Here is a 21,808-nt window from a genome sequence, read left to right as displayed (position 1 = left end):
CTTTGTCTCTAGTAATACTTTTTGTACTAAAGTTATTTTTTTCTGTTATGTGTGTGGGCATTCTAGCATTCTGTTGACTACTATTCACCTGGTTTATCATTTCTATCATTTTATTTTCAAACTTTGCGTTTTTGCATCTCAAATGTTTTTGGCATCATATAGTGAATAAAGTTTTTTTATTCATTAAACAAGTCTGAAAGTCTCTTTCTTTTTATTGGACTACTTAATATATTTCCACTTAAAGTAATTAGTAATACATTTGGAATTAGAGCTGCCATGTTGGTATTTGTTTTCTATATGTTTTATATCCTCTTTGTCCCTATGTGCACTTTCCTGTCTTCCTTTGTGTTAGATATTTTCTAATACATCATTTCCATTCCTTTGTTGGGTTGTTTACTATTTTTTCTTTTACATATTTTCTTAGTGATTACTCTGCAGATTAAATGTTTCTTATCTTAAAGTAATTTATTGATTTACTTAATTTCAACAATATATAGAATTTTTTTTCAAATATAGTGCCCTGTGCTCCTACTATTGTAATAAAGGTGTCCAAATTAATGCTTATAAACTCAACAATATAATATTGTAATTATTATTTCAAGCAATTGTATTTTAAATCAGTCATGGGAAAAAGAATAAATTATATTTATATGTTGTGTTATATCTACACATATAATTTTATTTTTTTTAAAGATTTATTTATTTGAATGTCAGAGTTACAAGAGGAGAGGCAGAGAGAGAGGTCTTCCACCTGCTGGTTCACTCCCCAGTTGGCAGCAATGGCCAGAACTGGGTCGATCTGAAGCCAGGAGCCTGGAGCTTCTTCAGAGTCTCCCATGCAGGTGCAGGGGCCCAAGGACTTGGGCCATCTTCTACTGTTTTCCCAGGCCATAGCAGAGAGCTGGATCAGAAATGGAGCAGCCAGGACTCAAAGTAGCTCCCATATGGGATGCCGGCACTGCAGGCGGCAGCTTTACCTGCTAAGCCACAGTGTCTGCCCTTAAATGTAATTTCCCATACTGGCGTTTTTCCTTTGTGTGGATTTAAGTTATCATATGCCAATTCTTTTTTATCTGAAATATTTCTTTTGGTATTTTTGCATAGTAGATCTGCTATTGATGAACTATTTCCATTTTTATTTACCTGGGAGCTTATTTACTTCAGTTGCCCTTTTGAAGGATAATTTTACTCAATATATGAGTTTTGTAACTGAAAAGTGATCGCTGTTAAATATAAGAGTGGGAATAAGAGAGGGAAGAGATGTGCAATTCGGGACATGCTCAAGCTGACTTACCTCAAATAGTAGACTTAGAAACATACCAGGGGATTCGAATTCAATCCCATCGAGGTGACATGTACCAATGCCATCTCACTAGTCCCAGTGATCAATTTCTGTTCACAATTAATCGTAATGATAGGACTAAGAACCAAAGGGATCGCATAAACAAGAATAGTGTCTGCAAATACTAGCTGATAGAATAAAAAAGGGAGAGAATGATCCAACATGGGAAGTGAGATACACAGCAGACCCATAGAATGGCAGATGTCCTAACAGCACTCTGGCCTCAGAATCAGCCCTTAAGGCATGCGGATCCGGCTGAAAAGCCCATGAGAGTATTTCAGGCATGGAAAGCCAAGACACTCTGGGGGAAAAAAAAACCTAAATGAAAGATCTCCGTGAGTGAGATCCCAGTGGAAAGAATGGGTCATCAAAGAAGGTGGTACCTTTCTCTGAAGGGAGGAGAGAACTTCCACTTTGACCATGGCCTTGTCTAAAAATTATCAGAGTCAGTGAACTCAGGGGGCTTCCATAGCCTTGGCAGCTCATGACAAGAGCCTAGGGTGATTACTGATGCCATAAACAGGAGTGTCAATTTGTTAAGTCAACAACAGGAGTCACTGTGCACTTACTCCTCATGTAGGATCTTTGTCCTTAGTGTGCTGTACATTGAGATTTAATGCTATAACTAGTACTCAAACAGTATTTTTCACTTTATGTTTCTGTGTGGGAGCAAACTGTTGAAATCTTTACTTAATGTATGCTAAACTGATTTTCTGTATATAAAGAGAATCAAAAATGAATCTTGATGTGAATAGAAGGGGAGAGGGAGTGGATAAGGGGAGGGTTGCGGATTGGAGGGACGTTATGGGGGGGAAGCCATTGTAATCCATATTCTGTACTTTGGAAATTTATATTCATTAAATAAAAGTTAAAAAAAAATATATGAGTTTTGGTTGACAGACTGCTGTGCCCCCTTCTTTGGCACTTTGACTATATTATCCCACTGCTTTCTAGCCTCTATGGTTTAATGGGGAGTTAGTTGTTAATCTGAAGGCTTCATGTGTGATTATTCTCCTTTCTATTGTTGCTCTCAAGATTCCCGCTATGTCCTTGGATTTCAGCAGGTTTATGATGTGCCTATTTCTTTAATTTTTCCAGACATAGTTGAATCTATAAGACACATGAGTTCATGTTTTAAATACATCCAGGGGGCCGGCGCCGCGGCTCACTAGGCTAATCCTCCGCCTAGCGGCGCTGGCACACCGGGTTCTAGTCCCGGTTGGGGTGCCAGATTCTGTCCCGGTTGCCCTCTTCCAGGCCAGCTCTCTGCTGTGGCCAGGGAGTGCAGTGGAGGATGGCCCAGGTGCTTGGGCCCTGCACCCCATGGGAGACCAGGAAAAGCACCTGGCTCCTGGCTCCTGCCATCGGATCAGCGCGGTGTGCCGGCCGCAGCGCGCCGGCCGCGGCGGCCATTGGAGGGTGAACCAACGGCAAAGGAAGACCTTTCTCTCTGTCTCTCTCTCTCACTGTCCACTCTGCCTGTCAAAAATAAAAAAAATAAATAAATAAAATAAAAAAATAAAATAAAAAAAAATAAAAAAATAAAAAAATAAAAAAAAAATAAATACATCCAGGGAAGAATGAGCACTATTTCTTTAAAAAAAAAAAAAAACTTATTTATTTATTTGAGAGGCAAAGTTACAGAGAGAAGGAGACAAAGAGAGAGGTCTTCCATTCATTGGTTTACTCCCCAAATGTCCACAATGGCCACAGCTAGGCCCATTTGAAGCCAGGAGCCAGGAGCTTCTTCTGGGTCTCCCATGTGGGTACAGGGTCCCAAGCACTTGAACCGTCTTCCACTGCTTTCCCAGATGCAGTAGCAGGAAGCTAGATTACACACAGGCTTAACCTATGAGGCCACAGCACCCGGACCCCACTCTTCCTTTAAATATCTCTTCTTCCCCTTTATCTCTTACCTCTCCTGGAACTCGAAGTATGCACATGTTGGTCTACTTGATGGTATTCCATGGGTCTTCTAGACTATGTTGATTTTCCTCATTCTTTCTTCTATCCATGCCTCAAACTCTATCATTTTTATTGACCTGTATTCAAGTTTGCTAGTTCTTTCTTCTACCTGCTCAAAATCTGATGCTTAAACCTACTAGTCAATTTTTCATTTTACTTATTGTATTTTTAACTTTAGAATTTCCATGTGGTTCTAAAAAAGGATTTGCATTTGGGAACACATTAACCTGTTCTTCTTCAATTCTTTAAATGGTGTTTCCTTTAGTTTTACAAACATATTCATAAGACTCAGTTAAGAATCCTATTAAACTCCATATCTGAGCAACCTTAATGCCAGTTTCTTTTGATTGTTTTGTTCTCTGTGAATAGCCTGCACTCCCCTATTTCTTTGCATGATTCCCGATATTTGCTGAAAACTGGACATAGAGCATATATATTTTAATAACTTTGAAACCTGATCCCTGCCCCCATACGCTGTTCATTATTTTTTTGTTGTTTAGGAGTATGGTTTGTCTGGGGTTTTTTGAAAGATTTATTTTATTTATTTGAAAGAGTTACAGAGAGAGGTAGAGACAGAGAGAGGTCTTCCATCTGCTGGTTCATTCCCTGGATGGCCACAATGGCCAGGAGCCAGGAGCTTCCTCAGGGTCTCTCACATGGGTACAGGGGTCCAAGGACTTAGGCCATCTTCTACTGCTTTCTCAGGCCATAGCAGAGCTGAATCAGAAGAGGAAGGAGCAGCTGGGACTAGAACCGGTGCCCATATGGGATGCTGGCGCTTCAGGCCTGGGCTTTTTAACCTACTGCACCACAGCGCCGGGCCCCTGGTTTGCATGTTTAACAGTTTTCCTTGACCAAGTCTGTAGTGTTGACATTCCCTGAAATAAAGTCTCTGCTTTAAATAGTTGTTTTCATTTTTATTTCTGACTTCCTAAGGATCACCCTCATGTCAGAATAGATTGCAGGTCAGCAATGTTCACAATATGGAATGCTTTTTTTCATTAAGTATTCTCTGCTTTGTCATGAGGACCTGTGGGTGGCTTGGAGTACATCTTCAAAGTTCAAGCAGATGAGTTTTCCTTGTCATTAGCTTCCTGCTTTCACAAGGTCTCAAGGTCAGCCACAGATGCGTAAGTAATGAGAACTTTCTCTGTTCTTTCTTGACTTTCTTACACACACACACACTGTCTTCCAGGACCTCAGTAACATATCAGACATTTTTTTTTGCTTTTTGTTTTTTAAAGATTTATCTATCCATTTGAAAGGCAGAGTTACAGAGAGGCAAAGGCAGAGAGGAGTCTTCTATCCTAGTTGGTTCACCCCCCAAATGGGTGCAACAGCCAGAGCTGGGCCAATCCAAAGCCAGGAGCTAGGAGCCCCACCTGGGCCACCCACACAGGTGCAGGGGCCCAAGCACTTAGGCCATAGTCCTCTGCTCTCCCAGGCCGCAGCAGAGAGCTGGGTCAGAAGTGGAAAAGCCAGATCTCAAACTGGAGCCCATATCGGATGCCAGTGCAAGCCCCTGTCAGATGTTTTTATAGCTTACTACAGACTAGACCTCAGTCTTTAGATCTTCTTTTTACATTTTTGACCTGTTTCTTCCTGTATGAATGCCTTGGGGAGCTTCACTGTTGACCTTCCATGACTAATGCTGATTGTTTTAGTATCCACAATACTCAATAAAATTTTTCCATGGAGCTCCTAGTTAAGTCAATTAGTGACAAAACCCTGAGGATGGTGACTTTTATATCATTCCAAATCAAATCAGCCCCCTCTAGTGGCAGTGAGGTCATTGGTCTCCATGGAGCTAATAGAATGATGGAAGAATCTCCATATAAAAATTACGCAGAGCTCCCTGTTGTTAAGTTATTGAGAGTCAATAGCTTTTCTTGAACAAATATTTCTAATTTGTTGTATGCCTTTGGTTATAGAGTTCTAAAACGGCTGCTTTTCATAATCCTGTTATCATCTTCATTGCTTTCTAAAGAAAGAGAATTTTCTAAGGACCTCAGTCTATTGTTATGGAAGTCTCACAGTTGGATGATAAATTTGCATGATCATTCTGTTTAAAGGGTCAATTTGTTACTCAAAAGCAGAAATTGTCACCATGTGGGATTACATTCTCAGTGTTGCTCTGTCAACTATGAATAAGTCTATAAAGTCTCTGAAATTTTCATTTTATAAACGGTTTATGAAAATTTTGGGGGGGGTTTTAAATGCAACCACCACTTTGCAATCCCTACCCTAAGGGGTTTTTAACAAATTCAGTCCACCTGCTTTCCAGGATTCATTTCCTCAGTTCACGTTCTAAGAACCTGCCGCTAGCCTGGAATAATGCTGGCTGGTAGGTAGATAATGGAAGTAACATGAAGAATGTAGAATTCATTGGACTTAAATTAGTATATTGGGTCAATTAGAGCTCGTTTGAAGATTTTCTTTCTAAGGTCCTATGAAGGTACTTCAGAAAGTTTGGGGAAAATTTGAATGAAAAAACAAATTCATTTTGGTGGAAAAATTTTGAAATACATGCATAGTTTTATTTTCATGGATTTCATGGATACACAATTCCCATGAACATTTTAAAGAACCTTTGTACACTGCAAAATATAGTATCTGTTACTTGGTTTGTTTTAGAAAAGATAAGTAAAGCTATTTCTTCAGACATCCTTATCTGAATAATTTCAGATTTTGGTGGTTGGGGGTGGGGAGCAAAGAAACTTTGAATTATTTTTAGTTTTTAAAAGATTCAATATAGTTCATAAATATAATTCTAAAAATATGATTTTCCCTTCCTTCTTTCCTCCCAATCTCCTTTCCATCTTTTCTTTTTTTCTCTTTTCTTTTATCTTCTTTTTTTTCTTTTTCTCCTTCCTTTTCAGTTTTTGAGATAATGTGTGTTTAATTTACATTATATTCAAGGACTTAATTCTCTATCAAATAAAGTGTTCAACAAGTTATAAAGCAAAGAGATCCTAGCTTAGTGAGAATATAGGCAAGGACTGTAAACAATCAGATTTTATATTACAGAAATTCTAAACTGCAAATATTTTTTGAAGTACAAATTTTCATAAAGAATCCACGCTCATTTCAAAATAAGCTACAGGGTATTTGAATTGGGGTTGAAATGTCTACTGAAAATGATATTGGAAAACAGATAATCATGCAAATCTTTGAAAAAATGAACCTTTTTGCACGTTTCAAAAACATTACCTTATATCATTGCAAACCTGTCAAGCAATTTCAGTGATCATGGTAATTCATATTCAAATATTCACCATGTTTGCTCATGGCATTGATTGTCCCAGATGTTCCAGTATTGTAAAAAGACATTAAGACTAATTTTTAAATATTTAAAACACTGTTTTCACTGAGCAAACTATGGCATTTCCAATTTTCCAAAGAAAAGAATCTTTCGATCTGAAGCTAGCTCTTACAATGCAAGCTAATGTTGATTAAAGACTCAGTTTCATAGTCAGTTGTGCTTTCCCCTTGAGATAGACCCCTCCCAATACAGTTGCCATAATCATTCACATTGGTGTACTCTAGAAAGAGCAATCACATCCAATCACTTGGCTCCAGTAAATCAGCGCTACCCTCCACTCCACGGAGTGGTGAAAATGTGCTACCTAACAGAAATTCATTCTATCAACACAGATTTCGAAGATCATGGAATAGGATTTTATATAAGGGATAAACATAAAGATCATGTTTTAAATGCAAAATCTATTCTCTATGGCAGTCTTAATTGGTAATAATTCAACCAGGGCTTTCAGCAAGACTTTCCATTTTAGGTCACATTTTTGTTCCAAATCAACATCCATCTGGAAGCAATTGCATGGTATTGTCAACCTAGCATTAAAACTATGATAACTGGTGTCTGGGTTTGCATTTTCTCCTGATGTTTGATGTGATTTGGAGCTAATGGATTAGCAACCTCTTTGGGTTAAAGTATTCCTATTTGTAAAATAGAGATTTCTCGATTATCCATTTCTCATAACTTGTTCCATGAGAGATATATAGCACTGTTTCTAAGGCATTCACATGTCAAATAGGTCAGAATATTTACAATCTTCTTGTCAATTTTCAGCAGTGTTTGCTGTGCTATTTTTACTTTGATAGTTACTCCAGAAGCATTTGAGTTCAATTACTGTATAGAAACATACATTTTTAGGCCAACTTTAGTCAAAGGTTGCCCTATATAAACCCTTAAATTCTTGAGAAAGTACAGAATACTGATTACTGACTTATTAGAATATTCTTCTATTTGTGGTGATATAAAAAGAGATATATTTAAATACCCTGGTTCTAAAAGTAGGGCATTGTAATGTATAATTATTTGCAGAAATTTTTATTTCTTGCCTTGTTATCATTTTTCCCAAGGTGATTCTCCATTACATTCTCATTAAAAATGATAAATACTGAAATATATACAATACAAAATCAGGGAATGGAAAACTAATGCAATCTTTTTCACTAATTATTCATCAGATTTAGAGTTCAGCAGCCTGTAAATGCAGCAGGCATATTGTCGAACTGGAGTTCACTGGGCTCACGGTTCTCTGTAATAAAGGCTAGAACTCTAGAACTTGTCAAGCAAAGTACTACAACCTGATACAGAATACATCATTTTCCCCTTGTGATTGAGATGGATATGTGGTCATATGGACATAACTTATAACATCTGCTTCTACAAACTATAGTGCAAAGCTAAATTGTGAACACTATATAGCAGAAATTTAGACCGTAAATGAAAACAGAAGCTTTATAATGAGCCTTAGGTTTGCGTTTTGTTTTGGTGGGTCTTATGACTGTGCTGTAACCAAAAGCACACCCATTATTCTACGAATGCATCATCGTTCGTAATGGAGAAGCACTTCTGAGGACCACGTAAGAGCATCCTTTCTGCTGACCTTTCCACTTCTGTTTAGGAGATTCAGAAGTTACTTATGGAAGCGGCAATAGAATCTTTGCATATTTAAAGGACTGAGGCACTGGGCCAGCTTAGACAGGCCTAACTTTGATACAGTTTGTTAACAGTCAGAACTCCCTCTTTATGAATTCTGGAATTCCAAGTGAGTCATGTGGTGGCGGGTGGGCTGGGGTTGGGGGAGACAGGACATAAAGTGCTCCTTTCACACCTGTTAATATTTGTTCAAACAACAAACAGGTGGTCCCAGTGAAGCATTCCTCATCACAACTAACGAACAGTTAAAGGAAGACACGGAGCAAGAATGGAGCAGTTACAAGGCCACAGCAAATGCCCCCTCTGCAAACGCCCCCTGGGAAGCAAGTAGGTTCAAGGTGCACTGCACCACTGATGGGAGAGAATACCCGGCTTGGCCTGCTTCATCTCTCTATGGCTGAACTGAGTGTTCTTTCCAAGTGCTACTCTTCAGAATTAGATCAAAGCTGAAAAACAGGAATTGTTTAGTTTGTTTGTCTTTCAGGAAATGTTAACAAAAACATGATTTGTTTAAAATGATATATGCTCACAAGATCAGTTAATTTTTTATTTTTTAATGAACATTTAAGATTCATATACAAAAGCTAACAGAGCAATAAGTCAATCATGAAATACATACAACGAAATAAAACGGAAAATAACTCAATTACACATTCTCACCACTGAAGCACTACACGCTGGCGGCAGCGAAAGAGAGGTGTCAATGTTTTGGAGACAGTGACCTCTGGGGCCAATGGCCAAGAACATCATCAAAGTACTCTTTGCTTTAACATCTCCCTTTCTTTCTTGGTCATTATTTGGCTAGTAGGGAGTATGGGGTGAGGTGAGAAATAATTTCCTTTTCCAAAACAACCTAAAATAATTTTAAGCAGTTAATTTTTCCCTCTCAGAAATATTTTACCTGTTAATCTAACATACTATGTATTTCTGTTATTAAAATTTGTCTGCATCAGTTTTTGCCTACTCTACTTTTTAACATAGATCATGCAGTACTTTTCTAATTTCAGTACAATAAGAATTATCAAAGGCAATTAATTCTGAACATCAATGTCCAGAGTTTCTTTTTAATGAAAAATGTGCTCTTTGTGATCTTTGTTTCTTGCAATTGTTGGTCAAGTAATAATCATGGAGCATTTCCTAAAATATTTATTTGCTGGGAAAATTTGTATGAAATGACATTTGAAGTATAAAAAAATCGGTAGGTAACACTTGGAACAGTTAAAAATAGACTTATCTTGTTTGTAAACTATCAATTTAAGATACTGAGCGTCTGAGTATCAGAGTCAATGTCTCCTCTTTTTCTAGAAAGTTGTTTGCTTTATTTATCAATGACATCTTTGAAACATCTGAAGTTACATATAGAAACATCAAGGCAATATTATTTGTACATATTATTAAACATGCAAAAATTTCCTGAAAGATAGTGTTCAAATATGAAGAGTCTGTCTGAGCTCACCCTCTCCCGGGTACCATTTCGCTGGAAGTATGGCTCTCTTGGAGTTTGGGAGTGTGGTGGATTATTTTGGAGAGGCAGCCCCTTTAATCACCGGCTCCCTATTCAAATATGTTGCCCAGTAAACTAGGTTGAAAGTGCCGAACAAGACTGGGAATACAATTCGGGACATCTTGTCAATCTTGCTGATGCTGTTGTAAGTCTTTTTGCTTTCAGAGGTCTTCTCTTCAGATGGTTTTGCTGAGGCTGAAGATGCATTTGAGGTTCCTGCTGGGGTCTGCTCCTTTGGGATGTTGGGGGGGTGGGTCATCTTCCCAGTGGTAAAAGCATTTGTGGACTTATTCAATATGAGTTCACGCTCCTTTTTCTGCAAAACATAGTGAGAATGTAATGGCATGGCTTCTACTTGTGATCCTCAGCTCACTGGAGTTCTATGGGTGTGTGTCTCATGCATACAGAAACATCAGCTTATCCCTGGGGGAGGGCAGTCCTCTACAGACTTACTATTTCTTAAACTGGTATTTATTTATTTTCACTTTATTGGAAAGGCAGAGACAGACAGAAAGAGATCTTCCATCTCCTGGTTCACTCCCCAAATACCTGCAGTAACAGGACTGAGCCTGGAAGCCAGGAGCCTGGAACTCAGTTTGGGTCTCTTGTATGGTCAGAAGGGACTCAAGTACTTGGGCCATCATCTGCTGCTTCCTGAGATGTGTGTTAGTGGGAAGCGAGATCAGAAGCAGAAGAGTCAGGATTTGAACTAGGCAGTCTGGTCAGAAATGTGGGCATTTCAAGAAGTGACTTAAGTGCTGCTCCAAGTGCCCACCCCTCCACAGACTTCTAAGTCTGTAACTCCACATAGCCAGAAGCCAGAGAATGAAACAAGAGGCATTGTTGATATTGATGTTGAGCATTTCTCCAGAATCTAGCATGCACTGGATCAACATTTATCTTAGATCACAGAGCAGACATCATTTCTGTACCTTTAAGGCATAAGTAGGAGTTAGTAATGTACATGGATATAAGAGACTTCTAGGGAATGCCCTATTTGAAAGAGGAAAGGGGGGAGTGATTAAAATCATTATAACACATGCATTCTTTGGGGTAATTTGTCTTTATCTCAGCACAACACTTCAGAGAATCCTCCATGTCATGTCCTGTAATCAGTAATTCATTCTTTCTTACACTGTGTAGTATTTCTGTGTGTGAATATGCCATCACTTGTTTATTCTTCTCTTGATGGTTACCCACACTATTGACTATGCAATCTTGACTTGATCAATTCAGCAGTTATGAATATTCTTGTATACATTTTTGGGCATCACATTTTTGTTTCTCTGGGATAGGAAATTCTAGAGCAGCAAGAAAATGTATGGTGTCAAAAAATCAAATAGTGTTTACATTTGGAGAGATGGGGAGAGATAGTGACTAGAAAATGTTATGGTGAACTTTCTGGAGGCTGTTGATGTTCTCTATCTAGACAGAGATTAGGAATACACAGGTGCACATTACATGGTTGCCAAATCAGATATGCTTAATACTTGTGCATTTTATGCTACGTAAATTTTGCATCAAAAGAATAACAGCAAACCGATATGGAACTCTAGTGTGAGATTTGGAAGAGCCATGTGGGCAAGGTCAGGTCTCTTCATGAGAAAGGAAACAGCAACATCAAATCGAAAAGCAGCCTATGGATGTCAATAGGATAGAACTGAGAGTGCTCCATGGAATCAGAGTGCCCTGGTTTTCTGTTACTGGCTTGTAGACTCTGGTGGAGAGGCAGGACATACAGTGCTAGTCTTCTATAATGCCTTCTAGGACTCTCGTCATGCTGGTTTTCCCACTGGACAGATTAAGTTATACTTTGACTTCTGCCCTGAATGACTGCAACCTCCTCTTCTCTAAGCACAAAGGATATGCTTATTTGTTTTATGCATGCATAATCAGCAGCTTATCATATGCTATTTTATATCCTATCTGAGTATGTTACTCTTACCTCCCCAAGGAAATGATTCAGCTTGGAGCCTTCTTTAAGTATTCCTTAAATTTAGGCACAAATCACACTTGAGATAACTGATGATTAATTATTTTGAACAGAATAATACTTTTCACAACAACTGATGTCCATCATTTAAGTGAGCTAAAGCACTTAGTCAGTGGGACTGGACATGTTTTGTTGATGTGCTGCTTCTATTAATGTGCCTCTTCATGACCTTGAAGAAGAAGGACACACTGCACGACGATGTGGCAAAAGAACAGGCTGAATGGACTGTACAATTAGAAACTGGACAAGTCATCTCGGAAGAGAAGAGAGTTACTTTCGCAAAAATAATAGACTTGAATAGAAATAAGCCCAAGTCATTCACAGACCATCAGAGCTTTAGCTTGAATGAAGTTAGTGACTCAAAGTAAATTAGAAAAGTGACCTGCTGTAAATAAGACACTGTGAGGACTCTGAATATATGGGAATGGTTGTGAGAAGGCTAGGGAGGGTATTAAGTTTAGACATGGAATCAGGGAATTTCTCTGTCAAGGGAATCTGAAAGAAAGGAGGAGGAGGAAAATAAAGTCAATACCTTGATCTTGGCTGCTTCCAAGGCTTTCTTGCCATCCCATGCCCAGCCTCTCTTTGTAAAATAGTTGACTGTGGCAAACTCGATCAGTGCAGAGAACACAAAAGCATAGCACACAGCAATGAACCAGTCCATGGCAGTGGCGTAAGCCACTTTGGGCAGAGAGTTCCGAGCACTGATGCTGAGAGTCGTCATGGTCAGCACTGTGGTGACCCCTGCAGTAGTCAGATGGGGACAGAGTGGAGAACGGAAGCAGGGGTCAGTTATTGGTACCCAAGACCCCAGGACAACACCCAAAGAACTGGTTATTTTGATCCTAAGCAGCACCATCAGCCCTCAATGTTTTCATGGCCTTTAACACATTCATTAAATTGAAAACATTGCTTATTATATTGACCACAATTGTCTCCTCTCTTTGAATGCAAACTGGACAAGGCCAAGGATTTGTGTCTGGTTTCTATACACCCATGTCCCCATTTCTTTGAACTAATCAAATAGTTGGTTGCTAGATGTGTTAAATGAGTGGTATGTGTGTCTTTGTGGCACTAGGGGGAAATCCAATAGAGAAGTGGTGATTACACTAATGCTACTTCTAGTAAAATACTTAATAAAAATTTACTGGATGCCTTGTAAGTAGTGGACTACACAGACAAGTAAGACAATTTATTTCCCAAGGTAAACCCAACCTGCAGATTTGAGAATACCATGTAAAAAGACTGGAGTGACGGTGCCACAGCTAGGAAACCACCAGAAGGGAAGGAACAGCCCCCACCACCACACCAGCAGCTCTCAGGAGGGACCATCCTGCTGGCACCTCAACTTCCAGCTGCCAGAGCTGGGAGGCAACAACATTTTGCTGTTCAAGACTCCTAATCTGTGGTGCTTTGTTATGCTGGCCCTAGGAAACCAGAACAGCACAGCACACACAGGAGTGGAATGTTGCTGGTGGTTAAAGCCGCTGTTGGATTTCACTCAATGCTACCCTCCAAAGGTATTTATATATATATAACTCATTGAATATGGAGTCCTGCATGGAATTAATGTTTCATGAGAAATCAGTAGGAACCTGATTTTTCTTGGGAATCCAGCTGATCATTGTGCCAAGAGAAGTGCTCTGTATATGATCTCACACAGGCCCTTGCATCCTCTTAGGTTCTTTAACATCCCAGCATACATTGAGAATCTCCAGGAAGCAAACTGTCATGGGCAATACTTTTAAACAACTTTTCCACGCACACTGTTTTCCCTCATTAGGAATGCTGCCAGCTCATCAGCAACCTCCACAGCTGCCCAGGCTCAGCAAGGGCCGGCAAGTAGAGTGGGCACGTGGCTGGAGGGAGTGCGATGGTTGGGAACACTCCTGGGCCACTCACCTGTGAACTCCCTGGATCCTGGGCCCCTGTACATACTGAGGGAGCACAAACATAAAATGCATGTGAACATCTTCACCTAGCAGGGGTGGGGGACTTGCAGCCTGTGGGCTGTATAAGGTCCCTGAAATCATTTGGTCTGGTCCTGCCAAGGCAACCAGTAGCAGGACTGGAAATTCAATAAATCTATAGTGGGCTATTTTGAGGCTGATAATTTTGTATGGCCCATGAATGATGTTATACATACTCAAATGACCCTCGGCAAAGCAAAGATCCCACACTCCTGATTAGAGCAAGAGCTTACATATGGATCAGTTTACAGATTTGAAAGGTGTGATCATCAGTTATCACAACTGACCTACAAAACTACCTTTAGCATCTCTTCCTAGCCTTGAGGAAACTGAACTTCAGGGTGTCACTCTACTGTGATTACTGTGCCAAGGGCTCTCCTGAGCTAGATCCTTCTAAACATAGGTTACGCCTTGGGGATGTAAAATGATGTTCTAGATTTTTATCATACAAAATGGCCCTTGGCATCCACAGGGGATGGGTTCCAGGATTCCCCCAAGGAATCCAAAATGTGCAGAGGTCCAAGTCCCTTCTATAAAATGACATATTATTTGCCTATAACCTATACATATTCTCAAATCATCATATACATATACTTCAAATCATCTCTAGATTATCTGCACCTAATATGTAAGTGCTGTGTAAATAGTTGTAATACTGTATCATTTAGGGAATAGTGGCAAAAAAAAAAAAAGTCTGTGCAGTACAGACAAAATTTTTTTCTAATATTGTTAACCTATGGTTGGTTGAATCCCTGGAAGCAGACCCCATGGACACAGAAGACTAGCAATGTAAATATGAGCATGTATGTGTGTGTTTAGTTTACCACCGTCAAATCACATGTAATGTATTCACTGCCACTTGGTGGTTAATTTTGAAATGGCATGTACCTTTCAGAGGAGATTGCCTGATGACTTTATGGGAAGTGTGAAAATACAATACCAAACTCTCATACAAGAGACATAAGCTGGCGATTTCAAGCCTCAAAACAGGACTGCATTATTCCTTCCACCCTTATTTAGTGGGAAATTCTAAATTCAACCCTGAAAATCAAAGTCCTAACTAATTGACCCATTGGTTTCCAAGGTCTCCAAATGGAGAGGATGACGCTGGACGTTTGATGGTGGTAGCTGTTGCTTTGCAGGTGTTTAGGGCCACTCATAAAGCATCCGCCACTAAGCCTTGGGGACACTTACCAAAAACTGTCCTGGCAGGTACTGATTCTCGGTTCAGCCAGAAGGACACCTGAGATAGGATCACTGTCATTATGCAGGGAAGGTAGGTTTGGATGACAAAGTAACCGATCTTCCTTTTCAGGTGGAAATGAGCTGTCATGATTGTGTATTCACCTGCAAATAAGCAAATTAATGAGCATCAGTCACCTAAAGTCTCAGGCCACTGGACCAAAGGAGTTCCAGGGAACCTGCCTTTGTTGCACCTTCTGACAAGTATTTATTCGTATTTTTGGATTTAAGGAGAGGTGGAATCATGCATGAATTTCTTAATGGTCATTTTATGTATAAGTCTTGTGACCCAGCCTCCGAAAGCCTTTAACTGGTGGATGGTTTTTCTGGGGAAAATCAGATTTGTGTGTTTTACTAATCCCCAGTCACAATCTGTCCAGGCTCCCAGGCGCCCTCGCCTGCTACTGCAATCAGGATTTCAGGATTTAGGATCCGCAGATATAATTCGGGATATCAAAGAGCCCTGTTGTGGGAGGACAGACTCCCTCCTTGTACCCAGTCCAGAGGCTCCAGGGAGGTGGAAGGACCACTCTTCCTCGGGTGACAGGCCGTGTGCTCACCCGCTGCAGGGAGAAGGGAGAGGACGGCAGCTCAGGAGGCACTGACCCTGGCCGCTCTTCCTTTCTGCCACCCACCAGAGAGACGGGCAACCTCTGTTCTCTGAGACTGGGGGCATTTCCTTGGCAATGCCCAAGTGCCTTATCTGGATTTGCCTGGCTGTGTGGAAGGCAAGCGGGGACCTCCCATTCATCGCTGAGAACAATGCTGTCCTGATGGTTAACTGGTAAGGAGCTGAGGTGGGTGGATGGCTGGTTAAATGAGGAGTGTTGTCCCAGAGTCTCCTTGTGACTTGAACTGTGCACCCCTGGATGCTCTGAGACATGGAGGCAGAGTTGAGCTGATGGGAGGACAACCATTCTTTGGCTGCATTGCAAGGAGTGGATGGAGTGACCGGGCAGCAGGCTGCATGTGAACATGGGGAGAACGGGATTAAGTTCTCCGTGTATGCGGACCTCTGGTGCAAGCTCATGGATTAGATGTGCATGGACAGAGTGCTGGAATGTTCAGAGCTGATGACATGGCTCCGATGCTTACTGTGAAAAGCAAAGCCCATGGCTTAGCAAGGCCATCTTGAGGCTGTTTTTCTGAGGGTCTTTATTCATAACACATCATACATTCCAGCCAAAGAAACTGTAACAATCACTTGTGGCAAAATCTGCCCTCATTCAGAAAAGGAGCAGCACCGTGAGACACACTGCCAGTGGAAGGGCACATCTTTCCCAAGACCCTCAGCAGGTGACAGTAGAGAGAGGGGCCAAACAGGCTCCAACGTGGGAGTGAGAAGCATGGATAAAGAGAGGGAGAGGGGCATGGTTAGTAGCTAGAACTGGAGCTTTACATTTGAAGAAATGAAGTTTCTTTAAGTAAGGTTTGAAATTGCTACTTTTTTTTTTTTTTGACAAGCAGAGTTAGACAGTGAGAGAGAGAGACAGAGAGAAAGGTCTTCCCTTTCCATTGGTTCACCCCCAAAATGGCTGCTACGGCTGGCGCGCAGTGCCGATCCGAAGTCAGGAGCCAGGTGCTTCTCCTGGTCTCCCATGGGGTGCAGGGCCCAAGCACTTGGGCCATCCTCCACTGCACTCCCTGGCTACAGCAGAGAGCTGGCCTGGAAGAGGGGCAACCGGGACAGAATCTGGCACCCTGACCGGGACTAGAACCCGGGGTGCCGGCGCCACAAGGGGGAGGATTAGCCTAGTGAGCCGCAGCGCCGGCCTGAAATTGCTACTTTTAATTCATTTTACTTTTGTTTTATGAGTTTGCAGTAGGAAAATCAGGTAATTTTTTCTGAGAAACCTGCCTTTTTAGAATATAAATAGGGGCAGAAACAGCGGTTATAAATTTCTGGAGAGCCATATGCAGCAACTGCGAACTGTAACGTCTTCTGTTACTGCCACAATTCTTCACAACCCCAAACTCCTTTCCCTCCGTTCCATAAAATCACACCGCTTGCTCTTCCTTTCCCTTTAGCGTGGTAACCAAATGGAGACGCAGTGCTCCCAGGCTCTCTCACATACACCCGGGGTGCCCAGCACGCAGGGATGGTCAGCAGGGCCCTGGCTGCATGCAGGTGCCTGTGCAAGAAGGGGTGGAGGTGCACCAAATGTCCGTTTCAGGGGACCGTGCTGACAGTCAGAGACACTGGCCAGGGGCTCCCTAAGGACTGGGCTCAGAGCTCCCTCTGCCACCAGGGATCCCTTGGTTCCTTTGGGCCTTTGTCTTCTGCAGTGCAGCCTGTCTGAAGCCCTGAAATGCCCTGGCCCCCCCATAGCACCGCCTTCTCACTACTTGGTCTGGGCCTGGAGGCATCTGATTGTGTAACTTGAAGGCTCAGGAGGTCATCCTCATCTGATTCTTTGCACTTCCACCCCATCCCGTCTTCACATTTGGAATTGAGAGCATCTGCTTCCCTCTTGGTCCCACCTCAGCTATTCCTCTGATGCTGCTTAGTTGCACTTTCCCAAATTCAACCCCAGGGAAATCTGCTCTGAGATGATCAGAACAGGAGGCAGGGAGCAGGTAACAGGGAGTGCTTGCAGGAAGCCATTGCTTCTTCTGCAGAGACGGTCCTGTGTGTCAGTGCTTTGGACAGGGCTGTTACATAAGCAGGTCCTCGTGGGCTGCAGGTAGGACCTGCTCACAGGGTGGCAAATGCTCTGCAGATTAATGCCTCACATCCGCTTTAATGCTGCCAGTCGCAGCAGCTGGTGCTTCTGTGGGCAGCTGCAGGGAGGGGCCTGACAGGGAGCACAGCTTCTGGGCAGACTCACAACAGCTGTGCCCTGTGTTTCCAAGGACAGCATAGCTGGCCAGGGTGCACTGTGTGTGGCTGGTGCAGAAAGGGGTCAGGAGCCCTGAGTTCCTTCATGGTGTGGTGTCCTGCAGGTACCTGGCTGCTCTTACCTGTGCTGGTGCTGATATTCTCGGTGCCCACTGTCTGTCCCATCAAGTGATACTGGTTCAGTCTGGAGCCATCCTCCGCCACCACAACAGACTTGGTGGAGCCGTTGGTCCAGACATAGACGACTTCAGAATTAGGGTATGCATCTGTAGGGCAAAGAGACACAGTGGCATAAACATGGAATCATTCCCAGCCTGGAAAAAAAACAAAGGTTTTGGTAAAAGAAGCATGAGAGAGGACAGAAAAGTTTAGAAGTCAATGTATGGGACCTAAAGAGTAGTGTAGAGCGGTCAGACCAGGGCAGACACCACTGGGTTTAGGTCCTTCCACCCCACTGCAAAAGGTCTGCATGCTCATAAGATGGTTCCTGGTGATTCCTGAGATGTGATTTCTCTTTAGAGTGCGTGGCAGGAAGCAAAGGAGAGCATCAGTTCAGAGCCCAGAATGCATGGGTCTCTTTCACTCCGTGATCGTGGCAAGTCACTTATTCTCTGTGTATTTCTTCACCTGTAAAACGGGGTGATTGCGGCACCTGCTTCTTAGGGCCCTGCTAAGACTCCATGGCCTACATAATGACTTATATGCACAGAGTACTTGGAGCAGCAGACAAGGGTGTCCAGGACTCTAAACTCTTTGCTGCCTGCCCTGTCCTTGGTGGGACGGTGGCAGGGCAGGTAGAACCTGTACCTCTTGGTATCATAGATACAGTTATTTGCATGACAAAAGGCACTTGGCAGAATAGAAAGAAGGTGATGGATTCCATAATCAGGAGATGATCCTGGATTATCCTAGTGGGCCCACACAATCACTTGGTCCCCAAAACACAGAGAGACCCCTCACCAGCTGGATCCAGACAGGGATATTCAAGGCATACAGAAAGAACTCCACTGTATATTACCAGCATTGAAGACAGAAGGGAACCATGAACCAGTGAGTATGGGGGCCCTTGAGGGGTGAGAATGAATCCCAGGTGACAGCCAGTCAGCTAATAAGGAATGCAACTCCACAGCCACATGCAATGGGATTCGGCCAACCACCTGCATGAGCCTCAAAGGGGTTTCACCCCCTAGAGCCTCCAGAGGAGATACAGCTTTGATGACACTGATTTGGGCCTTGTAAGACTCAGGGCAGAGGAACCAGCCCAGCCCTCTGCGCTTCTGGCCTACAGAGCTGTAGCATAGCAGATGTGCTATTCTAAACTGCTAAATTTGTGATAATCTGTCATGGCAGCAACAGAAAATTAAAATGGGTATCATGGAAAACAAACTAAACTCCCTCTAGGAGGAAGACAAACATTACCTGTAAGACGTAATATATATGACATGACAGTAACAGAAACACAAGTTAGGAAGAAGGAACAGGTGCCATTTTAAATGGAATGGTACCATAAGGGCCATCTCAGCAGATCCAGGGGGTGTGGAGGAGCTGTCAGGTGGCCCTTAGGAGGCAGACCATCCCAGACAAAGGGAAAGTAAGTGAAAAAGTCCTGAGGCAGGAGCATACCGGAGATGCCTGAAGAGAAGCCAGACACGCAATGAGGCACGGCAAAGGGCACATCAGATAAAGCAGAACCCCAAGGTTATGGTCAGGCCTTTAATTTTTCTTCTGAGTCATGAATATAGTGGAAGTGGTGTTTCAGTGAATATGTGGCTTATGCTAGTTGATGCTCTGGCCAAGATGGGAGAACGAAAGGCAGGTGGACCAGGGACATAAGGGGGTGGGGCAATACTAAAATAATCCAGGAGAGAGACAATGACAGTGAGAAGTGGAGAGAAGAAATTAGGGATGTATTTTAAAGGAAAGGTTCCTCTAGTTGGTAAATGAATGCCAGGTGAGCTGTGAGAAGAAGAAGCTCTTGTGCTCACTAAGATGGCCAGATCCAAGAAGGTTCTGGCCTCGGGTAAAAGATCAGACTCATACTACCCAGGCCATCCTGCTCCACAGCGATGGCCACCTGACAGCCAACTTTGGAGGATGTAGGGCCAGGGTGGAGTCAGAGTCAGGAAAATGAGTGATATGACTCTAATCTTGGCCTGAACATTGGTAAGATATTAAATAGAAGTAAATAGTGTAAATGCGGGTATAGCAATTGATGCTATACTCAGCTCATACTGCAGGGGATGCTGAGTGGTGTTCTTGTCAAGTGTGCTTTTTTAAATTAGCATGACCCTCTGTTTTATGTAATATAGAGGTGTTTTCACATGGACAGCATTGGCATTCTCCCAATTCATGTGCATTCTGTTATAATTTCTCTCCTCTATTCGGGGAGATGCCATTTGTGGTGATGCGGCTCTCTACTTTACTTTGACCATTGGCAATTTTGTGCATATTCTGTTTATCTGATGGCTCCCTGATTTCCACATAAATGGCAGTGAGAGTTTTATCTTTTTTCGTATTATGTAAATGGTTCAGAACCCTACGTAATGAATGGCTGTGGCTGTCAGACACGGATTTCAGCAGCCATGCTGGATTCCAGCTGGGCTGTTGAGTGTGGAGCAGACAGGAGCTGGTAATGAGGCAGTGTACTCTAGGTAGAGAGCAAGCTCCTTTTCCCTGTGATTCCAGACTGGCTCAGGCTGGCTGTGCGCCTGCAGTCCTATGCACCTGTTCTGTATTTTCTCCCTAGATTATCTGCCTCATACCAGGGAAGTTTCCTGTGTTGTGCTGCCGGCTTCCCCCAGTGGCCACAGTCACAGGGAGGAGGGTTATAATTATCAATTAACAATCCCTCTATTCCATTTCCAAGTCGGCAGGGGAACTGTGAGTCTTACCTCTAGCCAAGAGAAGAAAGATAGGCTACTACAACTCTTGGAAGACATAAATGGTTGGAAAGCAGGATTCCGGAAGCTCACAAAGGAACTCAAAGTTTGAGGCAGTAGGTTTTAGTGACTGAAAAAAAGTTCTGGAAGTTAGGAAAGGTCTCCCTAGAAAGAGGATGGAACACAGGACACATGAGCTGACTACTTGGTGCCAAGTTTGCTCAGCAAGAAAGAGAAAGGAGGTAGAGAGCAGGTGATACAAAGGGAGAAGAAAATTCAAGACCCAAGGTGCTCTGGAGAGTGGCAGAGGTCTAGGGGTGCAGGTGCCCCCTCTGAAGGCCTGGAGAGAGGCCAAGCGAAGACACAGATGGGAGTTGTAGAGTCAGAGAGCCACAGAGGCGGGTGTGCAGGCTGACCTCCCCCATCCGCCCTCCTGAGTGCATCACTGCTGGTCACTCTCACAACAGCACTGAGATGGCACAGTGTTACCCATGGGTTTTCCTTAGGTTCTGAGGTCGAGTGGCATGTTGGCCAGGGAAGCAAGCCAGCAGGGAAGGCTGTAGGGCTTGCAGGTTGGGGCAGAGACCAGCTCTGTTAACCTACTGCCTTTTCAGTCATGAGTCCTCCTAATCCCTTTCGCACTGTCCAGAGTACAAATGGCCCTGATTTATAATTTAGGATTTTTTGACTTTATAAAGGCATAGAAAGCAATATGCATTCAGTAGAACTGCACTTAGAATCTTTTTTCTGGGCCAGTGGCACACAGTCTAATCCTCTCTCCTGATGCCGGACAGCAGCAGCAAGCTGTAGCTCCTTGCTGGCCATGGGATTGCAAGGGCAAGCAACACATATTGTACTTTAAAATGTAACATATTCAGTAAGTTACTCACAGTCAATATTTTATTATAAAACAGGCTTTGTGTTATATGATTTTGCCCAACTGTAGTCTAATATAAGGTACTGAAACACATTTAATTTAAGCCAGTTTAAGCTATTGATGTTTAGTAGGTCAAGCATACTTACTATATTTTTTTATTTCCTATATTTTCAAGTTGCTATGAGTTCACCTAAACATAACCTTATCCCAAGTTGGGAGTCATCTGCACTTGCA

General features: G+C 42.4%; 1 protein-coding gene across 4 annotated transcripts in view; it reads right to left on the bottom strand.

Annotated features, from left to right (window-relative positions):
* Positions 1–8,803: 8,803 nt before the first annotated feature.
* GABRA5 (gamma-aminobutyric acid type A receptor subunit alpha5) overlaps positions 8,804–21,808 on the bottom strand; it is a 74,655-nt gene continuing 61,650 nt past the window's right edge. For all 4 annotated transcript variants that reach the window (XM_008269750.5, XM_008269749.5, XM_089309250.1 and 1 more), the window contains exons 8-11: positions 17,941–18,084; positions 14,932–15,084; positions 12,300–12,511; positions 8,804–10,090 (exon numbers count right to left, since the gene is read on the bottom strand). In XM_008269750.5, coding sequence (XP_008267972.1) covers positions 9,788–10,090; positions 12,300–12,511; positions 14,932–15,084; positions 17,941–18,084 — 812 coding nt within the window. In that variant the 3' untranslated portion in view covers positions 8,804–9,787. The remainder of the gene's footprint in view (positions 10,091–12,299; positions 12,512–14,931; positions 15,085–17,940; positions 18,085–21,808) is intronic.

The sequence above is a fragment of the Oryctolagus cuniculus genome, chromosome 12, assembly GCF_051225735.1.
Source record: "Oryctolagus cuniculus isolate XC-2025 breed Fujian yellow rabbit chromosome 12, ASM5122573v1, whole genome shotgun sequence".
Classification (NCBI taxonomy): domain Eukaryota; kingdom Metazoa; phylum Chordata; class Mammalia; order Lagomorpha; family Leporidae; genus Oryctolagus; species Oryctolagus cuniculus.
This window is presented reverse-complemented; position numbering and strand designations above follow the sequence as displayed.